Source organism: Micropterus salmoides, unplaced genomic scaffold, assembly GCF_014851395.1.
Source record: "Micropterus salmoides isolate LMB-PRFRI ecotype aquatic unplaced genomic scaffold, ASM1485139v1 Ms_hic_scaffold_22, whole genome shotgun sequence".
NCBI lineage: Eukaryota > Metazoa > Chordata > Actinopteri > Centrarchiformes > Centrarchidae > Micropterus > Micropterus salmoides.
This window is the reverse complement of record NW_024041373.1, coordinates 9,546,590-9,561,941: the sequence shown is the minus strand read 5'-3', so window position 1 is coordinate 9,561,941 and position 15,352 is coordinate 9,546,590. Positions and strand designations below refer to the sequence as shown.

General features: G+C 40.2%; 2 protein-coding genes and 1 long non-coding RNA gene across 5 annotated transcripts in view; 2 read left to right on the top strand and 1 right to left on the bottom strand.

The window, feature by feature from the left end:
* The first annotated feature begins 858 nt into the window (after positions 1-858).
* Positions 859-9,028, top strand: tsnax (translin-associated factor X). The gene is made up of 6 exons (XM_038737459.1): positions 859-1,181; positions 2,074-2,163; positions 2,268-2,382; positions 2,831-2,961; positions 7,542-7,663; positions 8,400-9,028. The coding sequence occupies exons 1-6, from the start codon at positions 1,166-1,168 to the stop codon at positions 8,775-8,777; spliced, it is 852 nt and encodes a 283-aa protein (XP_038593387.1). The 5' UTR covers positions 859-1,165; the 3' UTR covers positions 8,778-9,028.
* Positions 9,029-9,723: 695 nt separating this feature from the next.
* LOC119917246 lies at positions 9,724-14,284 on the bottom strand. The gene is made up of 2 exons (XR_005447246.1): positions 14,136-14,284; positions 9,724-10,051 (listed from the first exon to the last, which is right to left on the bottom strand). It is a non-coding gene; the product is annotated as an uncharacterized LOC119917246 (long non-coding RNA).
* The window catches only part of disc1 (DISC1 scaffold protein), a 46,962-nt gene continuing 42,120 nt past the window's right edge, over positions 10,511-15,352 (top strand). The window contains exon 1 of one of the 3 annotated variants that reach the window (XM_038737457.1): positions 10,511-10,565. In XM_038737457.1, the coding sequence (XP_038593385.1) occupies positions 10,514-10,565 (52 nt within the window). In that variant the 5' untranslated portion in view covers positions 10,511-10,513. Of the gene's footprint in view, positions 10,566-12,091; positions 12,667-14,450; positions 14,589-15,352 lie in introns of those variants that run through there. The other 2 variants (XM_038737456.1, XM_038737458.1) reach the window with 2 other exon arrangements.

The window sequence follows — 15,352 nt, the reverse complement described above, 5'->3', positions numbered from 1 at the left end:
TCATTAGTTTGTTAGTGGACGGTTTATGAAGCTCATGACTGCGCTCCAGGGGGGCATTACATGGGTATCAGAATGCATATTGTAAAACATTTTTATTAGATTTTTTTGAAGCATAAAATTAAGTTCAGATCAATATGTCATTATATACAGTCATGGGGGGTATCGCTCATCACATTCATAAGTGAAACGGGTTTTTAAATGACTGGGAGTGCGCTGTGCAGTGGCAAAGCGCAAGCTCAAGTTAGCACCAGTCGTGTGGCACGTACACAGTCTGCAGGAGTCCCTGGAGGAGGGGTTACCGGAGAGAAGCGAGTAATCTGATCAAGAAAGGTTGGATGAAATGAAACATACTTTAATAGCAACAAATGACACCGGCCTATTTAGGATGGCAGTCTGGACACGACTGGTTGCTTAATCTGCGTTTAGACTGAAAATAGAAAGTGTTTAGCCGCAAGGGCGGGCCTGTGCCACTCCCCATTGATTGATATATTACCCTAGATATATATAATTAGATAGATACAGAATCTGCCACATCAACCATGCGTGACACTGAATGCTTCATAATAAAAATCAACAATATGTAAAAACATGGTGTTGGTTATATTACAGGACGACATCCACGTCTTATAATAAACAATTAATTGTTTAATTTGTACCTTAGCTTAAATTATTTGTTACATTTTTAAAATTATTTTAAAACAAAACAATCAAATAAATGTACTTTAATTGACTAAGTTGGGGAAATGCTGTAACAACATAGAATGCCACCTTCTGCAATGTTACTACATCTCCCATGATGCACGTCTCTTCATTTCCTGCTACGCGTGTAAATAGCGCAAAAGCCCCGAGATGAATGAGGACCACGTGAATGCCTGTTATTAAAAACAAGCAAACACGATTTATTTGGCATTGTAAGACGTTCAGACTTCATTCACTCTGTTTATTATTGGTCAGAGATGGTAACCTTTATGTTAAAAGGAACTGTTTTGTCTGGTGACCCCAGTTATCCCTGACAGATGTAAAGCAAGTTACTCTGCCTCGTTACATTTGGTTGGCAGCACGGACTGAAGTGGCCGTAACGTTAAACAGTTAGCCTTCAAAAATAACCCCAACGGAGGTTAAAGTAGTTACATTTACTAAAAGAACAACTTGCAACACCGAAGGCATGAATAAGCGAGAAGGTAAGTCCAGCTTTCAACTAACAATAATAACGTTTTAATGCAAGTTGCATTGTTAGTTGTTATCAGCATGGGATAACTAAGTTAGTTAGCGACAGTAAAGATAAACACAAACATGTAGTTTGATCTCAGTTAAAATGTGGTGAAATGATTCCTATATTGACGTTTAAACTGTCAGTTGGCTATACAGCGCTGTTTGCCAAGATCATACTGCAGCTCCAGCTTATTCATTTCTTCAGTAACGTTAGTAGAAATGGTAATCCTACCAAAGACAGCCTTAACTCTTATCCAGTTCTCTTCTAAATATAGCTCTCACTAGGGCTGCAGCTATCAAGTATATTCATTATTGATCAATTAGCACATTTTCTCGATTCATTTATTAATTTAGTCTATAACATGTGAAAATAGTAAAAGAAAATGTCCCTCACCATTTCCCAAAGCCAAAGGTTATGTCATCGTATAGCTTGATTTATCTGACCGGCAGTCCAAAAGTAAGAAAATAGCAGCTTGGACCACTGTTTTCTTATTGGCAATTTAAAAAAAAAAACTGACTTAAACAATTCATTGATTATCAAAATAGTTATAGATTAATTTTTGTAGATTGCCCAATGGTTTCAGCTCTAGTTCACACCCTAAAGAGGTTCTCCAGTGATTAAGTTTGTGGAGTTCCTGGTATCCTGATTTTTAGTCTCTAAAATGGGTCAAACCCAAAACAAATACCAAATCCTACAAGTCTTTCAAGCTCTATATCTACCGTTTGAGGGTAAACGACTAAACTGATCTTCATGTCCTCTTTAATTTGACTTGGTCAGTTTAGAGAAAATGACAGCATCTAGAGGCATTTATTATTGATCACAAACTGTAGTATCACCAGACTTTTTCTGCCTCGTGTCAGGTGAAGGATGTCCCAGGAAAACTGCTGATGCAGTGCAGGATTGTGATGCGAGTGCCCACCAATCCTCACCTGTCATTGCTGCTTTCAAAGGTAACTGCATCCTCAGTATATGGATTGCATTTTTTACCCAAATGGATTTCATTAGTGTTAAGACACCTGTGCTCAAAACTAACCTTTGTTATCTGTCTTTTAAGTTTTCCAGCAGGAGCTTGACACCAAACACGACAAATATGAGCGTCTTGTTAAGGTCAGTCGAGACGTCACCATCGAAAGCAAGAGGACAATTTTTCTTTTACATAGAGTCACCAGGTAGGTACTATTATAGAAAGACATGTTGGTGCAGTTTAATTTGGAACAAAGTTTTTCACTTTGAAAAAATATATTGGAAATTGGAGGAATGTTGCTCATTTGATGATTTACACGTTGTTACAGCGGCTTTTGTTTAAATTGTTCTATTTTTATGGAAACAGATCTGTTTTCATGGGGCTTATGGGAAAGCTGTAACATTTGCCGTAGTTCCACTTAAATGTTGACATAAGCATCATTGTAAAATAACATTAAAATATCAATAGATGTTTCATATTTGGGTCATGATCATCAGCCTTCTGTTGAAGGATGAATACTCTGAAGAAAAAGTGAATTCAGTGAATAAACCAACTCCAAAATGTTCCACTTTTGTTTCAGGACACAGTTGTTTGAGAACATTTCTCAAACAACAACATTTCTCTAACTTATTATTCTCTGTGTTTTCTTTAAGTGTACCAGATGCAGAGGAAATTCTTAAAGAAGCAGAAGGGAAACTGGATGGAGTCAGGCAGAAAATCGGGCACATCGCTGAGGAGCTCAGAGGAGAGGACATCTATCAGTTTCACAGAGCTTTCACGCCAGGTGAGTTTCCGTAGACCTTTTTGGTTCAAGACAGCAAACAAGCCCTTTAAAAGGGTAATTTTGGGATACACATACAGTGTATTTACAAAATAATCGTGGCATTTTTAAACCTGGGCCCTATTTTCACACATTTTGGAGTCGAAATGACTGGTAGGTACCAAAAGCTTTGGAATCTGTGCAGTAGACAGCTTCAGCGGGAAGCTGTGAACCGGCTGCAGTGGCTGAAACATAGGCCTTGGCAATATGGCCAAAAATGTTATCATAATAAGACAGAGTGTTTATTGTAGCGTCTAATTAATGAACCTACAATAAACACTCACGGGCCACCCTCTTTTGCCTTCAGAACTGACTTCATTTTTCGTGGCATACTTTCAACAAGGTGTTGGAAACATTCCTCAGAGACTTTGGCCCATATTTACATGATAGCATCACGCAGTTGCTGCAGATTTGTCGGCTGCACATCTATGATGCCACATGCCAAAGGTGCTCTATTGGATTGAGATCTGGTGACTGTGGAGGCTATTGGAGTACAGTGACCTCATTGTCATGTTCAAGAAACCAGTTTGAAGTGATTTGAGCTTTGTGACATAATGCATTATCTTGCGGGAAGTAGCCATCAGAAGATGGGAACACTGTGGTCATAAAGGGATGGACATGGTCAGCAACAATACTCGGGTAGACTGTCACGTTTAAATGATGCTCAGTTGCTACTTAGGGGCCCAGAGTGTGCCAAGAAAATATTCTCCATACCATTACACCACCACTACCAGGCTGAACTGTTGATACAAAGCAGGATGGATCCATGCTTTCATGTTGTTTACACCAAATTCTGACCTACCATCTGAATGTCGCAGTGGAAATGAAGACTCATCAGATCAGGCAATGTTTTTTTCAGTCTTCTATTGTCCAATGTTGGTGAGCACGAATTGAAGCCTCAATCTCCTGTTCTCGGCTGACTGGAGTGGCACCTGATGTGGTCTTCTGCTGCTGAAGCCCACCTGCTTCAAGGTTTGACGTGTTGTGCGTTCAGAGATGGTATTCTTCATACCTTGTATGAGTGGTTATGAGTTACTGTTGCCTTTCTGTCATCTTGAACCAGTCTGCGCATTGTCCTCTGACCTCTGACATCAACAAGGCATTTTTGTCCACACAACTGCTGCTCACTGGATATTTTCTCTTTTTTGGACCATTCTCTGGAAACCCTAGAGCTGTGAGAGTTGTGCGAATGTGTGAAAATCCCAGTAGATCAGCAGTTTCTGAAATTCTCAGACCAGCCCGTCTGGCACCAACAACCATGCCTCGTTCAAAGTCACTTAAATTCCCTTTCTTCCCCATGCTGAGTTTGAACTTCAGCAAGTTGTCTTGACCCACGCCTACATGCTTAAATGCATTGAGTTGCTGCCATTGGCTGATTAGCTATTTGCGTTAACGAGCAATTGAGCAGGTGTACCTAATAAAGTGGCTGATGAGTGTATAAGCAACTAGATATGCTGTTGACAGTTATTGTTTATTTACAGACACTTAGATAGTCCCCATTTAGTGTATTTTTACAACATTTGTTGATGTAGGAATGGGTTTTAAATGGTAATGTCTTTCAAAATCATTTTTGAGATTTAGTGAGTCACAAAGTTAATTAAACCGGAACTTTCACGAGAAATGCGTCCCTGATAGTGTGAGAGCGTGAACCTTGATCTAGGCTAGGATATGATAGACACACCCTTTGATAAAAGTTGTATTCCCACTAGCATCAATATCAGTTTTCGTTAGGGTAGCCAAAATGTCTGCAGAGGTTGGAGGAAAAAAAACATTACTGAGAGCGGGGGTGAGCTGTTATCTAGCAGCTGGGGAAGTCGTTTTTAGATTGTGGTCACTCAGGAATCACTGCATCCTCCGCGACGTGACCAGTGGCAGTTCCCACCAATTAGACGCTTCATGTTCCCCCCCTTTTATATCGGCTTTATTAGATTGAGACTGGGCTCGCTGCACGAGCTCTCCAGATAATCTTGGCTGGACAAGAAGTCTCCAGGCATGTGTAATGGGTCTGGGTTTTTTTTGTTTGTTTTTTTTGTCATATAGAAGGACCATTAAAGATATTGTGGGCTACATGTGAACGTAATTGCCACTGATAACAGGACAAAGCAGCTCTTTGATAAGCTCTTTAGCTTGACCCAGCCCATTTCCCAGGGTTCACCTGCAGCTGAGTGATCTGTGGTCATTAATCTTTACATCATCTGTGGCCATTCATACACATTTATTGAATTTTGATCAAAACTATTGAAGCTACTGATCCAGTCAGCCCTACACCCAGCCCTCAACTTTTCCAAATGATGTGCCGGTAAAATCTCTCTAGATTCCAGTCGTTTTCCTTGAGTCATTGTTTAGACATCATCAACATGAACAAAAACAAAATCAAAGTCGGAGTGACCCAAGGTAACTGCTGCTTCAGAGTAAATAACATGAACAGCTCCTGGTCACAAACTCAGGAACTGAACTCCGCCTGCCTGCCTCAAAGCCTGTGTAACCTTTTCATGTCGTATCCTGTCCGCCTCAGATTGTGTTATATCCTCTCTAAGCCCAGTGTCACAGCTGTGGGACCACCGGCAATGTTTAGATGTTTGCAGTGTTTTTTTTGATAAAGGTTATGCATTGCATTTGCAAAATAAAGGTTGGACCTAAAATATATAAATACTAGTACTTAGTACATAAAAATAGGATATGGTCCCTCTAATAAGCAGTTCATTTATTTACCCTGACAATGTAAGTGTTTTTCCATAACATTAAATATATTAATGACTAAATAAGCAAAAATCATTCTTAAAGTCAGAGATGTAATGAATCAATTCTTTATATGTGGCCACGGAGAGAAAGATACATGCTCTCCTTAAATACACTCAAAGACACAACAGCAAATGGTAAACTGCAAAACAAATGGCAAATCACATCTGGAGCATACACTCAATGGCTCTTCCTGAGCTGACAAAAGGAAATGCAAATGTATATAGCACAAAGATCTCCCCCTACCCCCATTGTCTCATCCAGTGGTCTGTGTTAAAATCTCACCTACACGCTTGACGTTTATTGTAGACCAGGACCCTTTCATTAGTAATCACTGTTGACCCACAATCAAAGACTTATTTCCCAGTTAAATATAATGAGTCCTAAGAATCTGCAGCCTAAAGTTTATTTCTCACAAAGTTATGAAAACAATAATTTAACAGTTAAAAACTCAGTCAGTGGCCTGGCAACACAAGCATACAACTGCCATCAGGCTTTGATTCAAATATTGCAACATCCTGATTAGTTGCAGAGAGGTACGTGCAGTCTTTAACAAGCGCAATCACTTTATTCCTCTGGCATCATTATGAGCAGCGAAAACTAAAAAAACAAATGCATACAAATGATGTCCATTAGACCTTTCATTTACACAAAACAGTAAGTTATAGACAGGTCATCTAAATTTGAACAGAACCTGAAATGACCAATGAAGAATTTTAGTTTTGCTGGATTATCATAAGAATCATCTTTTGGCTTTACAACTCTATGCTTCCCTAACTGCTTGTACATAGAACCAAACATTGCATACCGCGCTGGTTGATGAGCACTTTTGACTGTGAGATAGATAAAAATAATAGAATAATAATAATACAAATAGTACAGCGATGCTGCGGTAACAGTTTGTAAGAATGTAAACACATCTACACAATGTTGGATTGCAATTACAGAATCTGAAATAACCAAACTGTTCTAACTTTGTGTTTTCTTGGACTCACAGTAAGAAGCCAGTTGAGAGAATATATTTTCAGGGCCTTTTAATAATTCATCATTCATAATTCATAACATCATGTAAACCATTGATGTTAAGTCTAGGTTAAAGATAAATAATATGTATGAAAAGGACGAGGCATCTCTCTATACAAGAGAGGTTTGCGGTTAGATGGTCAAAAGTGTTGTGAATATGAACCCATGACTCCTTCTGCATGTGATTTTGGAAACGCATTATAAAGCTGTTCTGAATGCAAATGCTGGTGTAATTTGGACTTAAGAGCCATGAAAGTTACTCCGAGTGAAGTGAAAATGAACCACGTTCTCCTCTCGGCTCTGTGCAGCACACTGTGTTTCGCTACGCGGAGATAGGAGGCTCTTTGAAGTTCAATTCCAGCTCCAAAAGTAAACTTTAGACACAAAGTCTTCCGTCCTGTGATTATTTGATTGTTGTTTACACGGGGGAAACAAATGGGGGGTCATCTCAGCCTATCACAAAAAAATGGCCACTGTTGTTCAATCAAAAGACAACGACAGGAAGCAGGTTTTTATTTGAATCCTTATCTACATCTGTGATCTGCGCTGTGCAGATACCATGTAGTGTTTACACACACATACACTACGTGCTGGGCTCATTTGATATGTGGTTGACCTTCTTTTTTGTAAGTTTTTTTTAAAATAAAATTAATAAATGAAGAAAATAAAGGCACCCACCAGACCCTAATCCCACTTAGATTCAACAGTTGGGCCAGTTGAATATATGGTTGTGCTTCCCAGTGTCTTGTGGTGATCCATTTCAATGTGATTTCATGCATTAGGGATCCAGGAGTACGTGGAGGCCGTGTCTTTCCTGCACTATATCCGTCATCGCAGCCTCATCAGCCTGGAGGAGATCAATGCCAGACTGGTTTTCATGAGAACAGAGAAGGTGGATCCTAAGGTAAATTTAAAGAAGACTTTGTGGTTAAGCTGCATGCATTGTTTGCATTAAAATTTAACAAGATTTAAAGAAATACAATAGAAAATACACTTGTTCACTTCGAGTTTGATCGATAAAACTCTGTCTGTATGATAAATATGAAGCTAGAGCCAGCAGGCACCTAGCTTAGCATTAAGCCTGTCTTTGTCCCAAGGTAAAATCCTTAGCATCATATTAAGCGCACAGACTTGAGAATGGTGACGGTTTTCTCATCTGACTCTGCAAGATGGCGAATAAACGTATTCCCCAAACTGACTATTTCAAGAAGATGTGTGTTCTATTTTCCTTGTACATTATTTCCTTTCAAAGCAGTGATAATGGCACACAAAGGCAACCCTGGATGTTACTATGTACTGCATTTATAAGCATTATGTGTCATTATGTCATTTTATCCACTCTGCCTGTTGTTTTCGAAGATGACGGGTGCCTGTTGAGGCAAGCAAAATTACTTGAACCTCAATATTTTGCAGTAAAAGCATCATTATGCTTGAGAGAAATTGGACTCATTTACAGCCCGGGCCTTCTACCAGTAGCACAGCTACACAGCGTAACAATCACATCTTGTAGATATTGTTGTTACCATCAACCTTCTGTGTAAATGCTGCTGGGATAAGAATATTTGTGCACAAAAGTAGTGTTCCTAATCTCAGTCTTTTGTTGACATTCATTTGTGATTCTCGCCCTGTTTTCCCCTCAGGGCTCAGTTGACACCCTGCAGCCGGGAGCTCAGGTCCTGACCTTCCAGGTGACGCCCTCAGACTACCTTCTAGGCGTGGCCGACCTGACCGGAGAGCTGATGCGGATGTGCATCAGCAGCGTGGGCAACGGCGACATCGACACGCCCTTCCAGCTGAGCCAGTTCCTGCGGCAGATCCACGACGGTTTCTCCTACATTGGGAACACGGGCCCCTACGAGGTGTCCAAGAAGCTGCACACACTGCGACAGAGCCTGGGCAAAGTGGAGGACGCCTGCTATGCCCTGCGTGTCCGCGGCTCAGAAATCCCCAAACACATGCTGGCCGATGTGTTCTCCAGTAGGACCACACTCATCGACCCCGAGGAAGGAGTGGTCTGAGTCCTGCACAGGCTTCAGCCACATTGTTTATGTTCTCTATGGTGTCATTGTCTGCTTTAGTTTTACACCAGTTGAATGATTGTATGTATTTTTAATGGGATTTGACAGATGTTTGATATGTCTTGTGACATGCTTGTTAATTTTGTTGTTATAAAAACTGTTTTACAATAGACAGTGTTTTTTTTCCCCCCCTTTGATAAAGATCTGATGACTTCACTTGTTTTGCATGAATAAAAGTTCTGTGCCAAATATACCATGCTCTCTGGTCTTTAAGCTGCTTTCATAATGTGTGTGTTTATTTTATTTTTCTCTCTCCGCCCTCCCCCCTCTCTCTATCACACACAGATAATCTAAAGGTAGAAGCATTGGCTGCCTGCACTCACTGCACACTGTGTGGAGGAGGAACATGTGACCTTTGTACATTGTACGTGCCTGTTCTCTGGCATGCGCGTGCACACACGCACACAAAACCTCTTGTCTTCTCACTGTACCGTTTTCCTCAACAATCCTCACCACACTGCAGCGACATGAATCCAAAGTAAGGTTTGGAGCACGCTGACAAATATTCCGGATATCCTCCTGCAGATTTATTACCATCCTCATGGATGTTTGAGGCAGAAACAATTGAGATGTGTTCAGGGACGGCCACAAAGTAATGTCTGCATAATCTACAATCAGTAAAAGAGGCTCTTTTTTGTGTTTGAGGGAACAAGATTTGATGTGAGATTTCACTTATGAGAAAAGTGTTTCTTATTAGTCTGATTATTCCAACCCAATACAAAGACTGCCTCTGTTTCTATATCCTGGACAGCAGCTTGTGTGCTTCACGGCCTCTGAGAATGTCATCCGGCTTTAGGATGAAATCTCTGATTAATTCAGCTTTATGTATAAACATGTGAGAAGTTTTGTTTTTAGCCACAAATAAGGTCATCAGTGATCTCGTTCCTTTTGGTGGGTTTTTTTTTATTTTTTTTTATACAGATTGTGAAAGAAGAGGTTTGAATGTAATTTAAGTCTGCCACCTTGTGGCCAATGTCAGCGCTACACATGGACAACCTGAATCCGGTCTTCAGGGCTGAGAGCGAATGCTTTGCCATACTGAAAACACAACATTTTAGAGAAATAAGATCTAAGTTAATGAAACACAAGAATTATGATTATAACCTACTGTTTGTCAGCCTTTTAATGGGTTGTTGAATTTTATTGGAGAGAGACGCAGGACACTGGTTGACCTACTGCGTTGTAGGCATCAGTGACAGATCTGCAACCCCAGGCTGTGGAAAATTGACATGTAACAAACAATAGAAACAGCTTATTAAAATGTTTAGATATTTGCAGCAAATGCACAAAATTTACATACAAGCAGAAATAATGAAAAGCATTGAGTTAACATGACGATTTGCACAAATAAAATAAAAAACCGCTGTGACCTTCCTAAAACTACAAAAAAGCAGTGTGTGGCAGTTGAACTGAACCTCAATGTGAAGCCTGACATCTACTGGTGAAAACAGGTATGCTCTCTAGAAAACACAGCCATGGACCTATTAAAACAGATGAGGAATACAACCAGACACCTATTCTCTCAGAGCATACTCCAATATTTTAACTTTTTCATTAGAGCATACAATAGTGAACAACACGAACAGGGGGCTGCATTACATTTAGGTGTTTTGTCTTTGACACCTAAACTGAATTGAACCGTTATTAGTATTAGTGACACCTGTGCATCTCCTACTATGAAAGTCAAAATGTCGACAACAGACAGCGGCAGAGTGGGCCGAACCAAAGGTATATGCTGAAAGTTTTTATCTACCTTCTTTCAATTATTATTTCAATTCCTTATGACTTGATGTGCAATGTGTGCAACTGTAACTAGAATTTACCTTCAGGGATCAAAGTATTTCTGAATTTGCCTTAGAAGACTGTGTCAAAGGGATGACTGAGTGAAGTAGCAGGAAGCAGAGGTGTGGACCCAAAATGCACTGACAAGTGACAATTAGTCACAGGTGAGACACATTAGGAATCAAGACAGAAAGGAAATAAAGCTAGACAAAAACACCAAACACCAATGATTACAAAATACAAGAGGAAGTAAAGCTAGTGACAATACACAAAGACGAGTATAACAAAATACAACAGAGAACATGAAGTAGGAGCATGGCAACAGAACCTAAAAGAGAACACAGATGCAGGGAGTGAACACTAACACACACACTAGGAAGAGTCTAAACAGGAAAATAATGCCACTAAAACCCAAAAAGCACGGCAATTAATGTATTAATACATTAATGTTTTAGTAAATGTGAGAAGTGTAAAAATTACATTAAAGCCTCACCATTTTTGTCATCACACTAATTGTTGCAAAATACCATTTTTGCCTCTCGTGTGCATCAGGGAATGGAAGTTGCACAGATAAAAAGCAAGTATAGAAAAGTAAATGTAATTTAACAAGTACTTTGTTAAAGCCACCATTGTTAATTATTATTTGCCCGAGGAAAGACTCTCTCATCATGAGACATTCAGTTAGGTGACATTAAGTAGGCTACCTCTAATCTTTAATACTGGACAGGTGATCTGATTCTTCAGTACATGCGTGGCGATGGAGTTCATCCTCTCTGCCACACAGTTCTCTTACCCTCCATAGTGTAGCCTAACTAAGGTAAAGGCTGTGCTCTGTTGTTGTGAGCTCTCCATCACTGAGTCTTGTCTATCAGCCAGGGAGCTGAATGAAAAGACCATTTGGGTGTGTGGGAAGGAGGATGAAAAGACTCGCTGTGGGGTCCCTTCTCAAGCATTCCCTCACTGCATGAACAAAGGAACACTAATAACATACATTCTAAAATAACATGCATTTTTGCACACAAACAATTACTTGACCTAGTATATTTAACGGCCAAAATACACTTGGATGGTCTGTTTAGTGACATGTGGGTCAGAATATGTGTTGAACAATAAAGAGTCATTTTACTGAAACATGACTCTTTTTGCAAAACAAAATAACATAAAACATCATCAATGGGATAGTTTATATAAAGTAGTACTACAATTTCTTTTAGCCAGCAGTCATTTGATTTAAATGTAAAATCCCTAGAAGTTAAAACACAACAACAACAATAATAATAGGCATAAATAATAATAATAATAATAATAATAATAATAATGATAATGATAATGGCCATGGCTCTCAAAATGTGTGCGTATAGTTTATGTGACTTTTAGTTTTTTGATGTTGAGCATTCATAGGCTGCCTGCTGCGGCTGTGAGGCGGGCAGAAGGAGTCTGGAGTCAAATATCTGAACACGTATGAGCTCCTCGCGTTGCTGCAACGAGACGCGCGCGACGCATGGGCGCAGCTAACGGATTACTGATCAACTCATCGATGAGACGCAGATTTATCTTTTCAGTTACGTCTGCCATCACAGCTCATCACTGGGTGTTTTTTTCCCAATCACCCCCCATAAGAAACATGACATGAAGACAATCTTTTCTCTCCAGACCGTCGGTTCGTGCGCAACTGGAGCCATCTGTTTGCCACAGAGGAGAAACGTAGGACTCTGGAGTACAACCGTCAGTACTTGAGTCGGGAAATGTTTGATGTGGACAAAGGAGCGCGTGTAAAAAGCCGGTTTCACAAGTTATTTCAAAGCGGGGTGGGGAATAACATAGTCTGGTTCACTTTTCCACAACGGAAATGAGATCAGTCCCACTGCCTGGCTCCGCTCCTTCTAAAACATGGTCGATGTAACGTTAACTCCATAAAGTACCGGGATCTGACACTGTTTGACTTCTGGACACGAACAGCTTGCTGTTAGTGGAAAGATGTTTGCTGGACTGATGGGGCTGGAATGTCACAGTAACTCTCTGCTTCACCGCTGCGAAGTCGCGGAAGGTAAACATACAGCCTACATCTTTTCTTCTTTCAACTACGAACTGCTGTTTCTCACATTAACCAAACAATCTTCTACAGAAGGGACCAGGAAGGCTGTTTTGAATTAAGAGCATTACATTACTTTAAAATAATAAAGGCTACTCATATAGCAATTAGGAAAGAAAGAAAGTAAGGGGTAAGTGACTGGTGATGAGAATAAACTGAAGAAAGAACAAACAGCAGCAGTCCTTACAGAGACAGTGTGCAGTGGGTCTGAATCTTGCGTTCATTACTACTGTAAACACTTCTGGTCCAACTCAGGACACTCAAGACCTGCAAGTCAACATGCTGTTTTTGAACTGTGATGCTTAGTGTCACTAAATAATCAGTGTCTGACTGAAGGAAGAGGATGATCTGTGTGTTTCAGCTGGTTCTCCACACACTGACATTCACTCACTGCTGGGTCTGATAAATGAAGTGTCTCTGCATCACTCAGGTCATAGAGGTCAAAGACTCCCTACCATGAGCGGTGATAACCAGTAGGTGATGAGTTGCACATGATTTGAATACTTGTGGAAGATTCCCTCTTAATATCTAGACAGTGTGGAGACGCATGATGGCACCCCCTTATCTTTCTTTAATAACTTACTTGCATACTTTGCATACAGACTTTTCTGTGGCATAGTTTTGTTTCTGATAGGATTTATTGTCTTGTATTGCAAACTGAAACTCTCTATAATCAGGTTTCTACCTTAGCATGTTTGATTCTTTATATTATTTTTGTTTAAAACTTTGCAAAGTAAGAGATGTGGCACTGTGGAACAAATTTTCTTATCAAACGAGTAACCAGTGTTTCAGCTACCCTACTCCCAATGTAAACATGTGGCAACTGATTCAGTATCTGAAAGAAATGACCAGCCTGAAACATATTGTTGTTTTAGCTCAACTCTAGAGCTATAAGATTAATCGATTAGTTGTCAACTTTTAAATTAATTTCTAACTATTTTGATGATCTATTAATCCATCATCCAGTCAATCGTTAATTGGAGTATTTATTTTTTGGAAAAAATAAAAATTCTCTGATTTCGGCTGGTTATTTTCTGGTTTATTTCCATCTCTATGACAGTAAACTGAATGTCTTTTAGTTTGTGGACGAAAGAAGACATTTGAAGAAGTCGTCTTGAGCTTTGGGAAACACTGATCCACATTTTTCACCATTTTCTGCCATTTTATAGACCAAACAACAACAGAAAATAATCGAGAGATTAATCAACAATGAAAATAATCCTTAGTTTGCAGCCCTTCTTAACTCCTCACATCATTAAAAACTCTAACACATTGTTGACATTTTAAATAAATCTAATTAATCCATATAGTGAATTATCAAAACTCTCAAGTTACAGGATGCATCAGGACAGTAGTGAGAAGGGCATCTGAAGTGACAACTAGTTATTCAGTATAATGGACATCTACGTCAAAATGTCACTCACCAGGGCCGAGCTTCAATTCTGGATTATCATGCATTATGGTTTAGTTTTCTGTCAGACATTATTGCCTTTTCCAGAAAGGTAGATAGGTAGATTCACTTCTAAGTCACCATTTGTCATAGTTAAAGGAAGCCTAAAGGAAAAATAAACACTTTTCATGACTCATTGCTGGCTTTCACTTCCCTATTTCTGTTGCTGTGGTCAGTCACAAGTGGTGAGGAGTTGCACAGCTGCCGAGCAGTGCTTCTTCTCAGGAGGCTGCTGACATGCAGATCTGCTGGGGTGTGTGTGTGTGTGTGTGTGTGTGTCCGTGGGTCCCGAGTTCGTCCCTCTAACGTTTGTGTTTTTATGAGATCCTCTGCATTCCTCTGCTCTTTGGCCGAATCACTTTCAGCAACCAATGGGATGCAGTGTTTAACCCAAGGGCTCTGAGGAGGGCCTCTTTAATCGCCAAAGGTAAATAATCTTGCCTCTTCTGGCTGAGATGCTTCGTTTCTCAGACTTTGTGCAGAATATCTTTAATATTAGCAACAAGTTGCAATGAGACAGCTGCTATTGTTGCTATGGGGATCATTTGGTCCTGTTGAACCATTTTAGGTCTCCTTTTGCTTATTTACTGTTTCTGCCGGAATTCCTGGCAAACAATTTTAACGCAAAAAGCCTGGCAGGAAGCAGCAAATGGCATACCTCTGAAGGGCTTCAACCGAAATGTAGATTCCCCCCATCACACGCAGACAAGCACAATGAGACCCGAGGCATTTCCTTCCCCTTTACTGAGAAGAGCCAGCTTTGTGTAATCGAAGCATGAGAGGATACTGTAACACTTTCTATCAACAAGTCCTTCTCCTTTCAACTCCTATGCTCTTTGACTCTCTGGAGTGGGCATTATATTATATCTAGACCACACCAGACGGTGGATGGTGTGCGGTTGTATTTGGTGCCTACTGGGAGTGTTGGGTTTCTTAAATTGGTTATAGAACAGTGGCCATGACTGCAAAGAAACACTAATGGAGCTGTATGTAACCTGAGCTTTAGTGCGGCGATCCCAGTGGACAGAAGACTCTTAATGAAGACCGTCCTCTGCTCTACACATACATGACCACCTGGGTACAAAGGCAACAGCCCTGTGTGACTGTCACTTCAAATCCTGCCTTCCCATCAGTCTAACAACCCAACTCTCCCTTAAGTGGTGTCTTTTTGTGTCTCTTCCTCTCCAGTCA